Here is a 22,003-nt window from a genome sequence, read left to right as displayed (position 1 = left end):
CATTTTGTTGGCGCGAAAGTGGTTCGATATTAATTAATTTATTGCTAAATGGGAAAAGTGAAAGAAGTCACGAGAGCTGTTACGGTAAGTGATGGACCGTACGTGAGCAAAATCCAAACTTACTTTCCTAAAAATCCGGACGAGTCACACTTTCCTCCACCAATTACAATTACATGACATAATAATTTTAAATTTTAATTTATTACGCTATCACTCACTGAAAACTCTAACGAGGTACGGCTGCAATTGCCGTTGATTTTTGTTTACCAACGACGAATTAATCATTCCAGTCATCAATCACCATTCCACCTTCATTAACTTAATTTAAAACCATATAATTCACTTGACCATTATCCATTTCACTCTCTTTCATAACATCGTCGACGAAATCCAAATTCGGGCTCATTATTTCAATTAACTTGAAGCCACGATTCGGCTCTAATTACTATTTTAATTAGATCGAACAGCATTGTGCGAAATGCCTTCAATTAACGCTTCATTTTTCTAATTAGATAATAATTTAGGAACTCTGACGGGCCTATACATAATTTGGTAAAATTATTAAAAGTAATTTAATTTATAGCGGAGGTGCGGTATAAATTAATGTTAACAGCATTCTTGGACAGAATTTCGGAGCGGAGGTCGGCGAGATCTGATTCAGATATCAGCGCCCATGCAAAATTTATCGGCCATATTTTTGGCGCATAATCTACGAGTTTTACTGCGATTTTGGATTTTGCGGAAAAATGTGGTTTTTGACACTTTTATGAACCACTTTTAGTGGCAAATCTGAGAACCAAATTTGGAAATCTCACCACGTTGAAATTCAATTTCGAGTCCAATTATTGTCAATCCAGCCCTGGAATTTCCTTGACAGGTGCACCAGTTTCAAGCTAAAATTTCCGAGTATTTCTTAGACATTTCTTAGATTTTTCTACAGGTTCAACATTTACCAAATCTCATTCCGTCAAAGAAATACAAAATTTAACGATTTTAAACGACTTTCACTTAAAATTTAATAACTTCTAATCCAGTCCTGGAATTTCAATAACAGTAAGACCGTTTTATAGCCAAAGCTTCAGGCCTCTTTTACGATTTTTATCAAATTTTTCTACGCATTAGTTTTCTTGTTGTGGCCGCTCAAAATCACATATTTTCAAAGTGAGACGAAAAGTTAACAAATTTTGAGCGGGTTACATTTTAAGCCCCAGTATTTTCTAATGCAGTCCTGAAATTTCATTGACGATTATGCCATTTTATACCTAAAGTTCAACAACACATTTCGCATTTTTCTAAAAATTTTGTACACATTAGTTTTCCAGTTATGACCGTTCAAAATCACATCTGGTTAAAATAAATGAAAATTAACTATTTTGAACCAGTTTGACACTAATTTTCGTTAATCCAACACTGACATTTTAATAATAAAAGTTGTGAATATCGTCAAAAAGCTCAAATTTCGGACTTGCTTTAATATTTTTTTTAGATTTTTCCTTTTATTAATTTTTTAGATATATGTAGTCGCTCAAAATCCCATGAAACGAAACTTGACAATATTTGAGGTTCAATAATTTCTAATTCAGCCCTGGAATTGCAATGACAGTTATACTATTTTATAGGTGCAGTCTCGGACTACTAAGAATTTTCGGTGCATTAGTTTTCTATTTATGTTTGGTCAAAATTACACATTTTTGAAGTGAAACAAAATTTAACTAATTTTGAATGAGTTATGTTTAAGGGCTCAGTATCTTCTACTCCAGTCCTGGAATTACCATGACGGTTATACCATTTTATAGCCAAAGATTGAGAGTATTTTTTGGATTGTTTTAAAAATTTTGTAAACATTAGTTTTCTAATTAGAACCGTTTAAAATCACTCCTGATCTAAACAAAAAAAATTTTAAACCAGTTTGGGACAAATATTCGTTAATCCGAGACTGATATTTTAATAATAATTACATCGCCAAAAAGCCAAAATTTTGGACTTGCTTTCCGATTTATTTTAGATTTTTCCTTTTATTAGTCCGCAATAAAAATGACAAGAATTACTAAAAATTGCAATTTTTAGAGACGATTGTAGCTTATAAATAACAATTATTATTATTTAACTGAAATGTGCACCTGAGCGTCTTAGATCTTCCAAAATTGGAAACCTGAAGACTTGAAATCAAATATTGGAGGACCTAAAAACCGAAAAAAATTAATCCAAAATGAAAAATTGAAAATTTCAGAATCCAAGAGAGACAACTTGGAAATAATAACTCAGTTGTGACGTGCTTACATAATTTGGTAAAATTATTAATAGTAATTTAATTTATAGCGGATGTGCCGTATAAATTAAGTTAACAGCATTCTTGGACAGAAAATCTTCGAGATTTGATTCAGATATCAGCGCCCGTACGAAAAGAAATTTATCGTTCATAATTCTCTCGCATTATCCATCATCGTAAAAAGAAAAATTCGAATGAAACCCCCGAAACTCGCACCACGCTGAATTAATTTATTAACGCATTGAACGTGCGCCGTAAATCAGAATTATCCTTTCATTAATTTATGTTTTTCGAGGAAGTCATCATTCTTCGAACACTAATCAGTAATAAAATCCCCGTTTACTACTAATGGAATTTTTGTACATCTTTTTGTCCGCGCGAGGTTAGTGTTTCCGGTCTGAGGTCACGTTGAAATCTCCACGAAAATTGGTCTGCTGACGGCGCAAAATCGATTTTATGCCCTGCAGTTCTATCTGCAGGAAGCCGCAAATTAAAATTATTGAGTCCTACAGGTCAATCCGTGATTCATTATTATTTATACGTTTTAACCAGCACCTTGGTACAAATCATTAAATTAACTCTCCTTTCACTGTACGTGCAGGGAAATGCTATAATCATCATCATACAGTAGATCATAAAGTATGAGTAAATACGTTATTATCGTAATCTTTAAATTTAATAAACATATCGCTCCTTACCTGTGCATATTCTGCGCAAATGTCGATGCTCGAGACGAAGTTGCAGACGTCATCCACCGTCCAATTGGAGACGTCTTCATGCAGTCGGGGACTCTCAGATTGTGCTCTTTTCGAAACAGTACTCGGACTACTCGAAGACGACGTCTTCACCCGCGCTCGTTTCATCGGAGGAGCTGCGGCTGATAGATCCAGCGGTGACGAAGCATCTTGCCGTTTCACACTTTTCAAGAGCCCTTGAAGCTCGGCTTCTTTAGCCGTCCGCACCATCGCGAGCAGAGTTTGCGTCGTCGACATGTCAATCAAAGGCGCAAACATGTGACTGTTTGCGAAAGGATTTAAAAGAGAGGTAAAGTCAGTTTTTTTGGCAGCATTCTCCGGTTCTTTGCTCTGAAGATTCGGAAGAAGATTCGGGAAAGTCGTCGACTTGAACCGCGGATCCAGCGGCGGCGGAAAACCATTCCGAGCCGAGCTAAAGTAACTAAAGAAGTGTGAGGATTTTTGAGAGCTTCTTCAACTTACTCGTTGGGGTTGACGTTGTTGTATTTGGCGGCGAGGCTTCTCATGTAGTCGCTGTAGTTCCTCGCGGAGACTGGGGGTAGAGGGTGGTTGTCAGCGGCCGGTGGTGTGTTGGGATGGGAGTTGGAGGATGGAGTGACGGACCGCGATCTGCTGGAGATGTCCGGAGTGCCCGGACTCAGCCTCTCGTTCTTCACATTATTGTTATTGTTATGGATGGAATAGTCCTGCGTGGCGTTGGGGCCATTATTGTTCGTCACTCTCTCCATTCTTCGTTTTCTAACTAACTTCGCGTTCGGTAATTGAGGACTGTCGATGGCTTCTGTTGTGGTCTCGCCTGGAATCAACACCAGAAGATACGTTAGATGGGCGTAGCCGCACCGCGTTTTAATTTATTAGATCTTTATAATTACAGGTCTGCGCGTTCGGGATATCAAGGACGTGCTTATCCTTTTGGAATGTTAATACCCGTCGCTACCGAATTTTTACGCGCAAGGACAATCCATTATCCTTTTCGAGTTTCACTGATAATGGACGCTACTGTATCCAATTAGCATTTATCATGGTAATACAGGTGTCCATTGTTGTGGTTTTGTTACGTCACCTCCTCCTGAGACTCGACATTTGATACTTTTGGTTGAATGCCCTGGTTTTGTTTTATGGAAGAGTTATGGTGGCTTTTGTGGTGGTCAAAGGGAACAAAACGATGTAATTTGTCATGAGGTTGGAACGCGGTGGCTGACTTTTAAAATTAATTTGTTTTGGTGTTTGTATTGATAATGGGAGCGTTAAAAATAATTAACCTCGTTTAAAAAAGACAGTCTTCATTCATTACACCAAATGCAAACTTTGGTAGAACTTTTATTAGTCGGGTCGAATTCGTGAAACTGGTTACGGCAGCGGAGAAATTTGGCCAGGAGTTACGTCATTCATGGCTTTTTAATCGCATGTTTTATGCGAATTAAAAAAAGACTGTTATTAAATTCGAGAGGAAACCGTGAAATTCGCATTTTTATTGAAATTTAGGTGATGCTTGCAGGTTTATTGTTCTGATGAAGCTTCTTTTTATCTAATTATATGCTTTCATCGCCCGACAAGAAGCTCAAAAATTCATAAATGTTACAAAATCATATGTCATAGTTACTGCACGTTACATCTGAGCCAGCTTAATTACTTAATCAAAGCTTCTAGAAAGGTTTAATTTGAAATAATTATACGTTTTCATCTTCTGATTTTACTTTTAGCCGTCAGAAAAAATTCAAATAAATTATTACCAGACAGAAATCACGATTCTTACACCTTTCATATCGGCAAGGTACAAGTTAAAACCCTGAGAAGCTCTAAGGTTCGTTGAAAAATTTTCCATAAACTAGCAAAGTTAGAATTAAACTTTAAAATCTGCAAAAAATCCAGAAACTTGAATACCAAAATTCTTCATCTGAGGAGTCTGTAAAAAATACCGAGCAAAAATTATTAAAAGTCTTAAAATAATTGACCCCCCCCTTTTTAGAATCTAGTCTTTTCAAATCTAAAATTAAAAATTTTTGACTAAAAAATCGACGCTAATAACGTGGAAACTTTAATTAACCCACAAAATTGGAGACTTCAATGAGTTACAATTTAGGCTTAGTTTCCAATCCGGCCTTTGTATTTCTATTATAATTATGCCATCGTAAAGCCAAAGTTTCATGATGTTCCTGTAATTTTTTTCAAATGTTTTTGAATACTGGTTTGCCAGTTTTGATCATGTAAATTCAAAGTTCATAACAAGAAATTTAACAATTTTGAAAGAGTTGCAGTTTGGGCGTAATATTTTCTAATCTGACCCTGCAATTTCAATGATAGCGACATCACTTTAAAGCAAAACTTTCAGAGGACTTCTCACATTTTTTTGTAATTTTTCCATGCACTAGTCTTCCTCTTATAGACGTTCAAAATCACATCTTTAAAAAAATAGCAAGGATTATGAAAAATTCTAATTTTAACAAAAAATCTTACATCTAAAAATTTAAATAAATAGGCACCTAAAAGCTTGAAATCTGAGAACTTGAAAATCAGACAATCTATCAATTTTAGAACCGAAAAATATGTCATTATTTAAGAACTAAAAAAAAATATAAACCTGAACACCTAGAAAACAATTCAAGCGATCGAAAGAAATAGTTTTTAAAAAATCTCAAAATTCTAAGTAGAAAGAATATAGAATTTAAATAGCAGAAAACAGTGAAAGCTATATTAAAGTAGTTTAAAAAAAGTTTCCTATTTTTTTCAGATTTTTCCATGCACTATTTTCCAGTTATGGCTGCGCAAAGACACAATGACACGAAACAGGAAAACTTCAAACTTCAACAGAACAAAATTACAAGTAAAGACCTAAATAAATGAGCGCCTAAAACCTTGAAAACTTGAAAGTCTACATCTCTAAACATTTTAGATCAGAAAATAAAAAAAAATGGTCATTTTAAATCTAAAGAAAATATGAGAGTCGATCAGACTCAAAAACTCGAAAATCCAAGAAAACCTAAATAAATGAGCACATAAGAGCCTGAAAAATTGAAAATTTTAAACTCTGAATGTCTACACACTTGAAACCTAAAGATAAAATAAAAAAACTAATTATTTTAGATCTAATGAGAAAAATAAGAAAATTTGAGACTCGAACAGACGTAAAAAACTCGAAAATCTAAGAAAATTGAGAATTTGAAAATCAAATTTTAGATCTGAAAGCAATTAGAACATTGACTAATTATTGAAGAATTGCAACAGGAAACATGAAAGATCTCTTGACTAATTAAATTAAAACGATTGTAATTAATTAAACCGAAGCAATTCCTCGAAAGCTCGAAAATTCGGACATTGAACTATTGAATTTAAATTAGGTGCGATGATATCTAAATTTATTAATCATCCTGTGCCTACGAAAAATATTTTTACACGTTATAAAGAAAAGAAAACTTATCATAGCGTAATAGGGAGAATAAATCATTGAAATCATTTTCTAAAAAGCTCCCGCAGTCATCTTTATATTCGATGTCAACACTTACACAAATTATATTTTACTTTTTATTTATGTTTAATATCTTAAATATTAAAATATTCTGGTTGAGCAAAGACGTTCTAAATTATTACGGAAAGTGTACAATACGGACGGTGTTAAAAATGGAAATGGTGAAATGTAATTAGAAATTAACAATGAATACGTTTAATTAACTGTTCAATTTCTCTTCCTATTTGCTTAAATGTTAATTAAGAAGATCAGTTAGGAAAGCGTTGCGTCATTTATTATGATATAGTAATTTTTCAAGTTGTAATGAAATGCACTCATTAATGCCCAATTTATGACAGACATTTTACGTTTATAGCTATAATGATAAGACAAAATCCATAAATAATACCAACATTCAACATAATACTTAACGCGACAAACATCGGTTCTAGTTATCGTGTTACAAAGCTCCAAGCCTAATTTCAAATTCGAGATTCTCCGATAAGTTAAAAAATTAATATCCGAAGAGTGATAACAGCTTTCTCAAGAGTCGTGTTTCCCATTTTAGCATTTTCTCGAGTTTCCTCATCATCAGGATCTTTGTTCTTGTCACACTCACGTGCAAATTACCGTTTTTGTTTACAGCCAATGTTATTGTACAATTATCATAAACTGGACAGTGTTGATCTTTACATGTATTTTTAGATTCTCCGTGGGAATCCGAGTTTTCGCACCTAATTGCAATTTCTATGGTTGTGAGGAGTCATCGAGGGGGTAGGTCAGACCCTTTGGGTCAAAATTCTTCTTCCATCCGGTGCTAATTGTGTCTTTCCAAGAACATAGCGGACTTGGGCCGTTCTAAGAAGGGTGCCGAAAAGAATGTCAGGTGAAGCAGGTAGGTGACCTCAACCCCGAGTGAGAAAACGACACTATTCTCTGGATTTTATTGCCCAATAACTTGAAATTATTTATATTACGCCCAATAAAATATGGAAGGACTGTATTAAAGCCGTTTCCTCTTCTTCACAATCGGATTTTTCGTGTGGGAATGGGCTTTTATTTATTACGACCGCAGCTTGTTTACAAGCTAATAAATAGGGAAATAAATCGCGATTGGTTCAAAGTTCGATATTGAGCCATCAGGAGGTTGATTAATAATCACAAATCCTTTTCGATGTACCATGCTGGGCTGAAATCCGCACTTGCAGCGAGAAGAATGGGAGGTATCAATTTTGTGGCGTGATTTTGAGCAGTTTGGATGGAGAAAGGATGACCCAATTCGGAGAAAAGCCTTTTTCAAACAACTGCAATAAAATTCACACGTCATGTGACGCTAATGGTACCAACCTTCATAAATATTAATTCCTCGCGGCGTGACCAAACGTGGACGAAACATTGTCAAACTAATCGAAATTAACATAAAAGATATAGCTCAATTACTATTCCAACATTTTTATGGGCAGTACCAACGGTACTTTCCCGGAAGGATTACAAGGGTTGACAAATTTAGCGACAGGTGATAAAGTAAGCGGTTTTCAAAAGCATTCGACTGTTTTAGGATTACAGGAGTTCTGGTGAAATTTTCAGAGATTTACAGCTGCCACGGCATTCAAATTCCTGTTCTTCGTATTAACGTTTTAACATCAGTCAGGAGATTTTACTACTTATATTTAACTGTGGGGGGTTGCCAGGTATGATCATTGTTGCTTATAAATATGTATAATAACTTGTCTTATTCCTTGTTTATTTTACCGAGTCGTTTATATGGAGCTAATAAAAATGGCTGAGTATTTACTTTAGACAGTGAAGGTGGAGTTTATTGCACCGAGTGGAAGAAAGAGTTAAAACTGCTAAAATCCCAAAATTAAAATTATATCATCAATATTTTTTAGATTTCAATTTATAAAAAAAATCTATACAGGATGTCCCAGAACTCGCGCCCCAGAGAGAAAGGGGTTATGGAGGCAACAATTCTGAACCAAAATTTTGAAACCATAATTTCTTAACTCAAAAAATAACCGAGATAAGACAAAAGAACTATTAAATACTATTAAACTTAGTCAATTTTTGTTTTGAAATTTACCATCTGTATTGCTGTCGGCACCCTCCCTTGCTCTCTGGGGCGCGAGTTCTGGGACACTCTGTATATAAGGTATACTATAGCTAACAAAAGTCGATCTTAGACAGTTCAAACTCCAAATTTTCTTTTTTTCAATGTAGAAGTTACCAGCCTTTCAGTCTCTTATTCAGACTCGATCGCTCTCTCGCTTATTTATAAAGCAATCTTAACGTATTCTAGCTCATTTCACGCAGAATTTTGCGTGGAATCCAAATCAAAATTCGTTAAAATCGGTTTAAAAATAACTGAGTTATGAGCGATCAATGTTTCGGATATTGGATTTTGGGTTGGGAAAATTTCAAAACTCGATATCTCCGAAACTAAAACAGATTTTGAGAAACGGTTTGCGCCATCGTTTTTCTCTGTTCATTCTACTTTAGAATAAGTTGTCAAAAGTCGAAAATTTAATGGTCAATTTTTTGGTCAAAAAAAATTTCCGACTCGATCAATGAAAAATTTTCAATTTTTCGTTTTTTAATCGTTATTCGTAAAATATTCCCCCTGTCGATCTGAGATTTGGCCAGTAGATAGATCTCGAGCTCGTCTTTCGATCGATATATAATTCAATAATACTAGTTGCAGTTTTCGGCCCAAAGGGCGTTTTGAAAATGACCCTAAAATCACACTACGAAAATCTAATTCGGTCGATATCTGGGTTATTTGTTAGTTTCTACATATATGTTATAAACCTCTAATTCGATCGATAATTTGAAAAAAGACTTGACAATGATGGAGATAAGACTTTGTTGTTGCTTAAAATCAATAATCTCAATTAAAAATCTTTAATTTTTATCAACATACTGAAATTTTATAGGTACTTACGCTAGAGAGAAAATATGCCAAATTTGACTCTCACTCTCATTCTAGCAACGCTTAAAAGACAACATTCTTCTATTACGAAATTAATTAAATTTACCTAATTCCTCGTAACTGTCGAACAATCGATTCATTTACCACTGCCACGTAACGTGTTTTCGTTGTGATGCAAGAAACTTTTCACTTACTTAAGTACCTTTTTACCCAAATGAAATTGTTCGAAGATATAATAATTCTAGTCATTGTCCCACGCTAGTCTATAATCGATGCTGATTAAAGAAAATTGAATTATATAGCATGAATCAACCTTACGTATGTGCTAATTAGGTAAAGTGTAACCTTTATCCTGACAGTTCATGCGTAATCGCTGTCGGTAAAGTAAACTGAAAATCCACAAGCAAAACCTTTTAAACAACTTTACTCATAACCATATAAGTCGGTTTTAATCGAGAAACTGAATAGAAAATTCTGCACGCCCTGTAGTAAATGAAAAGTGAAGATTTGTTGGCATTGTTAAAAAGGTCAAAGCCTAAAAAATAAAAAATGATAGGAAATGTCTCGTGTCAGAGGTCATGTGAATCTCCCCCAAAGCCCCGCGACATTCGATACACCAGCCGCATATTTTATCTCAAGACTCTCAACTGTAGTGTTTGCTCAATTTAACTAGACTAGGAAAGAATTAAAGATTTCACGTGCATGATTTATTCCAAGCCTGTTTACATTCTCGATTGTTATTCCAGTCCAGTCTACTCTCTGAGACAGGATGGACATTGGAAAAGTCGAGTTATTGTAAATGTCAGACGGTAGCACAATCTACCACTTCCTTGGCGTGCCATCCGTCGTCTTTATCAGTCACAAAGAACGTCAATAACAGAACGAAACAGACGTGTCTGACATGACCGATGGCTAATAAATATTCTTCATGTGTTTGCTTAAAGACAAGACCTGATGGAATCCGATGTGACGATTTTTCTTGAAAAATTTGTGCACCGACATCTGCAAGAATGTTAGGAAAGCCATCAAGTTCACACCTTACCTATACAATGGGTAGTTATAGTGAGGTGCTCACATTTGGTTTTATCTTAACATTAACATCTTCGCAGAAATGACAATAAAGGACGGACATAAAGAAGTGCAGGCCGAGGGGCTAAGTTCAAAAGTGAGGAATGGCTGTGCATCTTCAATATTGCAACGGGCTTCGTGGGAAACAATAAAATAAATTATTTCGTTTCGCTAGTTTCGGTCTAGAAGCAGAAAATCTGACGGAGAGGTTTGTTATTTTTGACGGTAAACATGTTTTCATTGTGTTTGTTTAGTTTCTGGAATTTTAAAGAGTTTTTTTAACAGCGACCACAACGCGAATTAAATTTTTAAGACGAAAACTTGACCAGAAACTCTTTTAATTTCTCTAATTAATTAATTAATGGAAAGTCATTTCTAATGCAGAACTGTTTCCTGATTCTGAATCCGAAGCCCGTTTTGCTTTATCAGGACCGAACTCTCAGATATTTGAAAAATAAGTTTTTTTGAGTACACTTTTGTTTTCTTCAGTTTTGCCAAACAACTTGTAAAATCATGAAACTCCACAATACAGACAAAAAGTACCACTTTTCTGCCGTATAACAAAATCTACCATTATTCCCTTGCGTTTTTCTTAAAATTTACAAGAGATTTCATCTTTATACCTCGAAATTCTATAACTCGAAAATTTCTATAAATCGAATTAAATTTTGCCAATATACGATCTGTACACTTCCATAACTCGAAAATTTTTTCAGAATTAGTTTGTAAAAGTAAAAAAAATATTGTGGTACTTTCCTAAAATTTCTGAAGGTGATTAGTAGCTTTAAATGTCACCATAAATCTATGGTAATGGTAATGGTAATCTAGAATTTTATCAAAAGTATTAGATAGCTATCAAACTTGCAACAAGATGCTCACAATTCAATTATCTTTTGAGTTGTGTAAAAATCGTATCCGCCATATGGACTTCAAAAAACTATTCAGAATTTTATTTCAAAAGTGTGGTTTTGGTAAGTGATAACAATATTTCTCTAGAAAAATTGAGCCAGAAAACAAATTTCTAAGTGCAAGAAAAATAATATTCTAAAAAATCAGATCAAAATCAGATCTTTAACAAAAATTTCAGAAAATTATAAAAATTGCAACTCGAAACCATGTAAATTTTGAAAATTTAGATTTACAAGTGAAAAATACAAAATTTTCATTTTTTCTTTAGTTTTTCTTTAACTCGAACCAATTGTGGTTTCCCATCAAGTTTCGAGTTACGGAAGTTCGAGTTAGTTTTTGCCAAGATATTTAAGAAAAACCAATGAAAAATTCGGAAAATCAACAATTTAAAAAACTTCATTATTTTTTTGCCTAGAACTCCTAAACTAATGCTTTGATTTGTTGATGTAATACGTCATAATAAAAGCTGAGTCAGATCTCTGCTTTCTACCGCGTTCATTCAATTCAAAATTGTTTTATTCTGGCCTGCGTTAGCATTAAAGTCACTTTAAAACTGAATGTGTGGCTAGAATTTACTATTTTGTAAGAGGCTATCGTAATGGTTTTTAATGAAAATGCCAGAAAACAAAAAAAAAGTTTAAATTTTATGAAAAATCAAAATAAATTTCAATGTTTTATTGTCCTGTAACTTCTAAACGATAAGAGATAGCGATGCATTTGTTAGTCCGTTGAAAAGGCAAGATCTCAGTCTTTGCAATGATGCATTACAATAAAAAATCGACGGAATAATTCTTGAATTATGTGCAAATTTCCATTATAAAGATTTTTTGACAAAAATTTTTCAAAAATATCATGCGAAGTACTGATCCAAACCTTTCGTTTTTTAGTTCGTTGGAAAGTTTATTAAATTGTGTTTCCTAAACACTGTCGAACAATTCCATAACTTTGGAGGTTTTAAAGAAAAACTGAAAAAAACAAATATTTGTACAGTAGAACCTAAAAAACACAAAAACCTCTGAATCCGAACCTGATTTTGCCTAACTTTTCACTTCTCCAGCACAATTTTCTTCCAAAATCTGTTAACTAGTGTCAGCGACAGTAATTTCGAAACGGTGAAAGGACTACAGGCTATAAAAAGTTCCAAAGTTATTATAACGTGCAGGTCCGGATTTTCGAAAAAACTGGTCGTCATTTTACTGCCTTTAGATTAAAACTCATCACTTCTCTTTTTACTCGCAGTGTCTTTACGATAGTACACGCAACCGCAAAATTATAGCTCAATTAGTCGTTTTATCACTGTGGTTCTTTCGTGATTGGTAGAAATTTGCGGTGCGATCGGTTATTAATAATAAAAGCGTCAAAAAGAAAAAAAACGGCGCTTCATTATACGACTGGCGAGGATTTTGAGTAAACTAATTGCGCATTGCCTTCACCTCGATTCGAAAATGACGTGTCAACTGTCATTACGTCTTTTATGGCGATTGCCAAATGTATCGATTTTGTGTTTTTTGCGTGGGAATGGTTTCGTGGTCGGCCACTGAAGAAGTTCCATTTTCCATTTGGAAGATCGTGCGTCACTGTCGGGGTCAGAGCGATCATTTCGCAATCAAACGTTTTGTTATACGATATTGCCTAAGGATGATGGTGCACAATCCTGTTGGGAAAAAATGCATTCAGAAGCACACATCTTCACAATCCGTGACAATTTCAAATAAACGTCATTGAAAGAGCGTTTTCTGGAATAAATCTACAATAATTGGACTTTGCAACAAAATGGTCGTGGATTTATATTACAAATCGTGTTTATAGCAGACATAAAAATCGGCGGTATTAAGTTGTCCCGAAGACGTTTATTATTTCGATATGTAGAAAGTCGGCCGTAAAAAAGCCATAGAGTATAAAATTGTATCGAATATTTCTCCCAATAAATGTCTCGAGCTTAATTTGAATATCTCGTTGCGTGCCTGCAACTGCTGCATTTACCAAACACTTTTCAGCTCGGACAATAACTTCCACTTTACTGTTAAACAAACAACGTTCAGTTGACAGATGGACAGCGGCGTGCCCCCTTAAGCCCCCACAAATCGGAGATTTTCCCCCAAGTCCAATGACTCAAAATTATAATAATGACGGTTCATTATAACAATTAACCGGAGGAATTCCGCGCCAACACGACCATTAAAGAAATCACTTTTTGTGCATGTTTATTAATCACGATTCATCGCTCTTTAATTGTTATGTATTGTGTGTGATGTCGCGATGCGTGTTACTATGACGTCGAGGATCCTTTACCAGGAACAATAAGCAAATAAAAAGGTCAAAGAGATTTTATTCTCTGATTGAGACTTAGGTTTGTGGTACAATGCAATGCGAAAATTGAGTGGTAATAACCATGAAGTATCGATTCACCAGAAAATTGGTACTTTCTATTTTATGTTGTGCACATTTCGTCTCAATATATCTTAATATTTTCAAATGAAACTAGTCATTTCTTGGATGTTTCCGCGTTTAATTTATTTTATGACCGTATAGAGTTGTCTGCCGGATGGAACTTCAAATATTTGATGCTAAATTAAACGAAAAACTAGAAATTTTCTCAAAAAAATGGTTTTAGAGTCCTCTAAAATAATGATGATCACATTGAAACCACTAGTTCCCCAAAAATTTTAAGTTCTCGTTAAACAAAATTGACAGTTTTTTTTCTCAAAATTTTCTGTTTTGCATATTCAGCACCTTATTTTATAAATTTACTGATCCTCCGATTTTTAGGCTTTTAAAATTTTGAGTATTTTGGAAATCGGAAAACGTGGAGCTTTGTGCTTTCATATTAACAAAATTCAGGTTAAAATATTCGAAGATAAAAACGATGCCACTTTAAATATTCATTTTTGGCTCTTTTTTAGTTTTTTAAATTAGATAAATTTAGATTTATCCTCAGGTTCTCAGGTTCTTTAATTTTCAGTTTACTTAGATTTTCAGAGGTTTTTAAAGCTTTAATACCGAATCATATTTTGAGTTCTTACATCATTAGATCTGATTTTGTGCTCTGAAAGTTTTAGATTCTCAAGTGCTCATTTATTTAGATTCTCGGCTGCTATATTTTCTATTGGAATTAAAATTTTTCATACGTCTTGCCATTTTTAGCAAAAGTGACTTTCAGAGGCCATAACCGGAAAAAATAGTGCTTGGAAAAATCTGAAAAAAATCAGAGAAGTGCTTTAAATCTTTTACTTTAACGTGATTTAGCTACCTTTAAAATTGAAGGGCTGGATTAGAAAATATTCCGCCCAAACTGCAACTCATTCAAAATTGTTAAATTTCTCGTTCCAATGAATTTGAATGGTCAAAACTAGGAGGCCAACGTACAAGAAAATTGGAGAGAAATAAAAAAAATACCTCAAGATTTTGGCTTTCAGATGGCATAATTTTAATAGAAATGCAAGGGTCGGATTATCATCGAATGCGCCTACAAAGTAACTCATTAAATTTCACTAGTGACAAAATGTTCGTCTATTGATAAAATAGTGCTACTTTTTGCCACTAGTTTTAAAAATCCGACAAAATATAAAAAGAAATTGTCAATCTTAATCTGAATGCGTTATAAATATCAAATTAGAAAAAAACTTGTGTGGAACACGAGACAAAACAACCTTTTTTTCAAAGGACGTGTTGCCCATCTTGGTTTTGCTTCGTCTAGTGATATAATAACGCAGTTTTGCTTCTAGTTGCAAAAAGAACTATCATTGAAATTGCAGAGCTGGATTAGAAAATATTACGTCAAAACTGCAACTTGTTAAAAATTGTTAAATTTCTTGCTTCATTGAATCTGAATGGTCAAAATTGAAAAACCAACGTTCAACAAAATTTGAGAAAAATCAGAAAAAAGCTTTAAGATTTTAGCTTACAGATGGTATAATTTAATAAAAATGCAAGAGCCGAATTAGAATCATTGAGGGAAACTAATTCCCCCTTGCCAGTCTGAGTTCTTCGCATTCTATGCAGATTATTAGTTTATCAAAAGAATCTAAACCGCGAGAATATAAAAAAGAATTATTTTGAAATTTGAAAATTAAAAAACTGGCTAAAAATATTGAAAATAAGCTTTACAATGTAAAAGAGAATCTACGTCTAAATCTCTTCTTTCAGCGTCTTTCAATGAGCGGAAACCATTGCAAATTCGCGAATCTCAGTCTTTTGCATAAATCCACACTCAATCTCTGTAATAATTCACACAAAAAGCCGTTCTCCACCAAAGTTATTTCCAATCAAATCTCGACCTTCAATTATCCAAACAATCTTCGTTTATTTATGCAAATTTATGGAATAAGTAGAATCCACCTTACAATTAACGGAATATTTTTACGATGATGATTTCAAAATATCTCTAATAGAAATAGAGCGTCAAGTCAAAGGACCGGTTTCGTTCAGTTTACACAATTCCGTAATTTGAACTTTGCTATTGTCGAATTCCATTCTTTCCCAATTTTATTAATTACCAGTGAATAAATTCATTAAAATAAATGTTATGACGAATCTTCCCAGTTGGAGACTCTTGTGTACTTTTCAACACACTCGTCATAATTATGAATGAAATTAATATTTACTGTTTTCGGATTTCAGGAGTGTGCCAAAATTCGGCGTCTTTGTAAGCCAACAACTCAATTAACTCTCCGATTACACCTTCGAGGATTTTTTACTTTTCCAACCACCATAAACCCAAGATGAAGACCTTACTTTTACAATGCCGCCACGAAACCTCTGTCATTTTTTCCCGCTTTATTGCCATCCCCCATAAACTCTTTGTGAAATTTCGGGAAAGTTTGACCTCCCAGTTTGTTTTTGTACCTGTCACACCAACAAACGCCCATTATATTGACACCGTAAAATTGCTAGAAAAGTTTCTTTCGACTTTATGTAATTAGAGTTTCTCAACACGTGTGTTGCGTCACGAATTGTTTTTTGGGACATTCCTTCGTGGCGGTTTTGGAAGAATTTCTAAATGGTCTCAATGGGATTTAGATTATCGTTTAGATGAGATTATCAGGACCACCGTCGGGATTAATTAGTTAATTTGGGCGGACTGAGATTGAGGAATTTACATATCAAAATTTAACAATTTGAATTTATTGTGCGCGGAGGATGACGTCAATTGTTCTTTGATTGGTTGGTTGGGCGGTATGGTGAAAAATAAAAGACTCGGTTGTTGTTGAAATGATGTTTTTATAGATCTATAAATAAATTATAAAAATAAAGGAAATGAACAAAATGGCATAAACAACTTAGAAGATGTAATTCTTTGACTGTTAGTTTTAATTGTTCAGACAGCTTCGACAGTTGTTGAAGAAATTTTTAATTAAAATGGTACTTTAATGGGTAATTATCAATCAGATTTCTACAATCGAGTGACACATGTGGTAACAATCAGCCAAAGTTCGAACTTTCTACGATTTTAGAATCGTTTTTTCGATCTAGTTAAACGAAAAGAAACGTGAGCAAGTGTTAAGTACCTTTAATTCCCATCTTCCAAATACGTAGATTTGAAAATGATGTTTGCGCAGTCAACAGGTACTCGTTCATGGTCAATAAAACGAAAGAAACAAATGTGGTACCGCCTTGTGTTTTAGTACTTCCGCGAATAAAATTTAGCTCTAACCTGAGTAGCACCAAGAGGGCCAAATGACTGGACTTTCAGTATCCATCCTGTACTAGCTGTCTTTACAGCCACATTTCACAACACAACAAACACTGATATCACAGTCAGTACTACCACATGTCACTTAAAAAAAAATGAAAATGTCACCACAACAAATCACAAGGGTCACAATCTATCACAGCGCGGCACTCTACGATCTTGTGACCACGGCAGGTGCAAGTCAGGTGAGATAGTTGGCCATGGACGGCCTCGGCAGGTCGGCAAGGCGCGCACTGATCAAGAGTGCTCTGCTTTGGAATCGGTCGCCACCACTCACCGCGCTGTCATTCACTATAGAGACCAGTAGGAGGCGGAATCGCCACGGTGACAACACCCGAATCCTCCCACCACCCAATTGCCTGATGGTCCCTATAGTGTGCCAAAAACACCCTGTATAAATAGAGGTAACAGGATGACCTTACCTGCCAACCTCTGAGGTTTCGACAAAGTCGCGAAGCGAGACGGTTCAACACGAAAAACAAACATGTTGGAGTGAAATGAAAGACGACAGTAGCTTATTGGTCAACAAAACAGGTACATGGAAGTTAAAAAGAGAAAAAACTAGTGCACCTCAAGAGATAAAAAGAGTTGAAGGTATAAGTTAAGAGAAGTGACGATAGAAAACCACAGGCGGTTTTCAATTCTACTTCTTGGGAGGAACGAGATGAGGAATTGAAGCAAAAAGAAGGAAGATCAATCACATGATGGGAGACATTCATTTTATGATGGAAATTTATTCAACTCCATTACTTATAAATTAGCGACTTTTTTAATATCGAGCTCTTTAAAAATATACATATGTATGTAGTACCATCTCATACTGTTTCGTAGTACCGAAATAAGAAGGGTTTCAGCACTGCCAATCTTTGCCTTTCTAGTTAGTCCTAATTTGTTATTTTTAAACATGACTTTAAAAAAAATTAATTTTTAGTAACCTATAGCTTGTACTAAAGAAATCAACAAGAATCTGAGAGTGAAAAAGATTTCAGCGTGCTTATAAAACTAAAAAATTTGAGTGCAGATCCTTTAGAACTTTAGAGCTGTAAATTTAGAACATAAGAACTAATCCTAAAAATATTATCATTTTTTTTCATTGCGCGAATTTAATATTCGAAAAATTTATAATTCTACAACCAGAGAATTTCAAATTAGAGAATAATCATAAAAACTAGAAACCAAAATTTTGACAAATTGAAACAATTTGTATCTGAAAGATTAAAAAAAAACAAGAACCGAAAAGAGTAAAAAGTCTAACAGTAATTAATTTGATTTTTTAAATTCAAAAATTGAAGAGCTATAATTGTCAAAATCAAAATTTGATGATACTTTTTTCAGGCTTCAGATTATATTTAAATCACATTGAAATAATAAATAATAATTGAAAACAAATCACTTTCTGGAACTAAATCTAAGACACTGAAAAGAGAATACTCAAAATGTCAAATCAACATTTTAGAATCAAAGAATTTAATTTAAACATTTCGTAAATTCATAAACATCTGATAAATTGATAATGATTTGAAGCTAATTGAATCGTAATAATTTGAAATTTTGGAACTATAGAATTCGGAATTTATAACCCAAGAATCTTAAAAATGAATTGATTTCATGCTAAAAATATTATTCTGGTAAATATATTTTTTGACTCCACGAATTGAACATTTTAAAGTTTTATAATTTTAGAAGCAGAAAAAATCATATTATATAATACATAGAAGCCAAAGATTTGATAAATGGAGATTTTATTATTTGTTTCTGAAAGATTAAACGCTATAAAAAGTCTAGAACATAAAAATTTTACAATTTTGATTTTAATTAAAAGTTTTTTTCAGTCCTCAAATTGATTTTTCAAATTCACAAAATGCAGAGTTAGAACCTGCAAAATTAAAATTTAAGAATACAAAAATGTAAATCTGGTAGAGTGTTTTATACTCAATTTGCTCCTGAAAGCCTAAAATACAGGAAGTCACAATTGTTGTCGGGCTTCAAATTGAATTTTCAATATTTTTCAGTTTATACGCGAAAATCTGTTCAACTGAAAAAAAAACACTAATACTCAAACGATCAACATCTTTAGAATCTCGGATCTTAGTTTAAGAAAATTTAATTTAAAGATTCTACAAATTCATGAAGTGTTGGTAAATTTATAATTATAATATATTGTGATTGATAATAGCCTGAAATATCAAAATTGGTATCTTTAGAATCGAAAAATTTAAGAACTAAAAATGAAAGGGACGCTCAAATTGTGATCCTATTTGAATTCTAGGAACTTTACGCCTAAAATTTTGAATTCGAAAGGATATTATTTTTAGAATTCTAGACAGGCAATGTATTTTGAACACATGTTTGGTTCTTGGTCGAAAACAGTCTCAAGTATTAATTAGAAATCTCTCATATATTTTCATACGTCCAAACTATTGCGGTGGGCTTAGTTACATCAAATTATTTCTCCAAACCAACTGCGAACAAAAAATTTAATTAATCACACGAAAGAAATTGCAAATGTGCTAAAAGTTAATAATTTAGAAAAAAAAGAGCTGAAAATCTGAAGATCTGATCACAGTCTCCAAATTTAATTTTTAAAAACCTGATTGAGCCAAAAATGTTCAAAAGATCTGAAGACAAGGCATTTGACGTTGAAAACACTCAAATAAAATATGAATGTAAATAAACACAATTCAGAGCGACATTTGTTTATCGCGAAGTGAATTCCAATCTTCATTTGATAATAGCCGTGTAAAACAATTTCCATTTGTTTATTGTCGCATGTATAAATTGCGATGTGTCTTTCAGAAACAAATATCTTTCCACCTAACAAATGACCTTCAAAGTCTGCGATATTCACACCGCGAAAAATTGATTTTAATGAGATGCACAAAGTGATGAGTAAATTTATTAAGAGTAGGTGTGGCTAACAATAAAAGACTCTATAAACTTGGCTATTATTCCGCCGCTTTTATGTCTGTAATCAGTTGCTCGTGCTTAAAATTGACACACACACGCCAAACTGTCACACAAAGTCAAAAAAATTCACATATCCGCCTCTGAGCACTTCAAATCAATATCAGTCATTTGCTCCACTTTCGACACTTCTTAAATGAAAGTGTTCAATCCATCGACCTGTTCCACCTGCTCGCCTTTGCGTCAAGCAGGCCATGAAATCCTAAAAGGTGTCGCGACCCCACATTTCCAAAAGTCACAGATTTGATCTGAGTTTGCATAAGTCTAATTTATTTTAAATGTTCGAGCCACGATCAGATGAAAGTTAGCGAGTCTCTAACATTTTAAGCGCAATCCGCACTTAAAACGTTTTTCTGGTTGGTTTGATTCATTCGAATTCTACGACTTATTGAGATTATGGCTTGTTTAAATGAGTTTTTAATTTATCGGAAAGGTGCCGCCGATGTCTCCAGGCGAGCGAGGAAGCGTCCAACAACAGTTAGTCTAAAGAAGAATTTCGAAATTTTAGAAAAAATCTTTATTTTGATGGTCTTATGGAGGACAAAATGCAGATTTCTTTGCACTCTGATTAATGCCCTCTCATTTTTCAGCCAAGTTTGTTTTGACACCGATTAGCATACCCGCGCAGACATACAAAGAAGACAAAATTTACACTGAAGACACAAAAAGACTCGAATCGGATTTTCCTCGTTACCACACAGAATGACGTCAACTTTTTTTACGGCTTTGTAATTGTAGTGATTATGATCTGTGTAAAAAACACGATTTTTTCTTTTTTTCGTTTTTGAAAGCTTTGGTACTTTTGTCCAGTCGTGTGTCGCCTCGAGTGGTCCATAAACCAAAGTCACATTAGCAGAAGAAGCTCGTCTGTGGGAGTATTGTCATTTGACAAACAAGTCGTAAACTAAATTACTCACAATAAATCAAAAAAATCTCATTTGCCGCGTTGCCATGTTTAATAATGTGTTCGGTCAATAGCCACGGCAACACGGGAGAATAATAACACCTCGAGCATATTTTAGTGATTTATAGCGCATGATTTAGTTTATGGTTATTCCCACTTCTGGATTCTGGAGACTTTCGGGACTATATAAGTTATGTTGAGATGTTATCTGGTTAAGTACTCATAATTTATAAGCGTCTAATGACATAAATGAGATTCTTAACTATAAAAACGTAATCTCAACACTTATCTCGCTTTTCCCGCAAGAATTCCAGATTTTAATTTAAAATTAGCGACTGCATTGGTACAATTCGAGTTTGATGGGTACTGTCTGAAACAAATTGCACCCATATGGTACCATGGTCGTCCGTCGTTTATCACAACAAATCCGGAACATCTCCCGTTACTCTATATCAAAAAACAAAGCCAGTTCCTGCTGTGTCCCACTCGATCTTTCGACCTTTTAATCCCAATGGTACTAATTAGTCAGTGAATGTCGGGGTTGGGTACATACCATGACGCCCAATAAATTCTCGCGGTATAAATTATTATGGGACAATAGTCGCGTCATAGAAAAATGTCGTGAAAAATTCGGATTGTTTCCAAATGGCTTTATTTGTAATGTTTTGACAATTAAATAGATGTTCTTGTCTGTTTCTCGAGAATAATAATAAGTGGAATTTGTTTTTTCTATAAGCGATTTGAATAATTCCGTGAATTAACACTGGCGTACGTGTAATAAATAATTCGGTATGTGTCGAATACTTTACATATTCGGCGTTCGTGGACGGGAAATATCTCTATAAGTGGGAGAAAAGGTGAAATTGATTAGCATAAGAGTGTAGAAACGACATCTGATCCGATTATAGAGGAGCTAGATTTACCGAGTAAACATAAAAGTCTCGCAGTATTTTGCTGATTTACAAGATACATTTTTATCTCGAACTTAATTACCTGAATTCGGAAGAATCAAGAAAAAGGTAGGAAGAAAACAAGCACAAATTTCTCCAAGTCTCTAGTTTCTAAAAT

General features: G+C 34.0%; 1 protein-coding gene across 5 annotated transcripts in view; it reads right to left on the bottom strand.

The window, feature by feature from the left end:
• Samuel (SAM-motif ubiquitously expressed punctatedly localized protein) overlaps positions 1–22,003 on the bottom strand; it is a 79,057-nt gene that overhangs the window by 14,571 nt on the left and 42,483 nt on the right. For 3 of the 5 annotated variants that reach the window (XM_088041895.1, XM_088041894.1, XM_088041898.1), the window contains 2 exons: positions 3,487–3,820; positions 2,968–3,445 (listed from right to left, as the gene is read on the bottom strand). In XM_088041895.1, coding sequence (XP_087898021.1) covers positions 2,968–3,445; positions 3,487–3,820 — 812 coding nt within the window. Of the gene's footprint in view, positions 1–2,967; positions 3,446–3,486; positions 3,821–17,028; positions 17,237–22,003 lie in introns of those variants that run through there. The other 2 variants (XM_088041899.1, XM_088041897.1) reach the window with 2 other exon arrangements.

The sequence above is a fragment of the Gnatocerus cornutus genome, chromosome 7 (assembly GCF_029298725.1).
Source record: "Gnatocerus cornutus isolate USDA-ARS CGAHR chromosome 7, icGnaCorn1.1, whole genome shotgun sequence".
Taxonomy (NCBI): Eukaryota; Metazoa; Arthropoda; class Insecta; order Coleoptera; family Tenebrionidae; genus Gnatocerus; species Gnatocerus cornutus.
The sequence above is the reverse complement of the archived record's forward strand: the minus strand, read 5'-3'. Positions and strand labels throughout refer to the sequence as shown.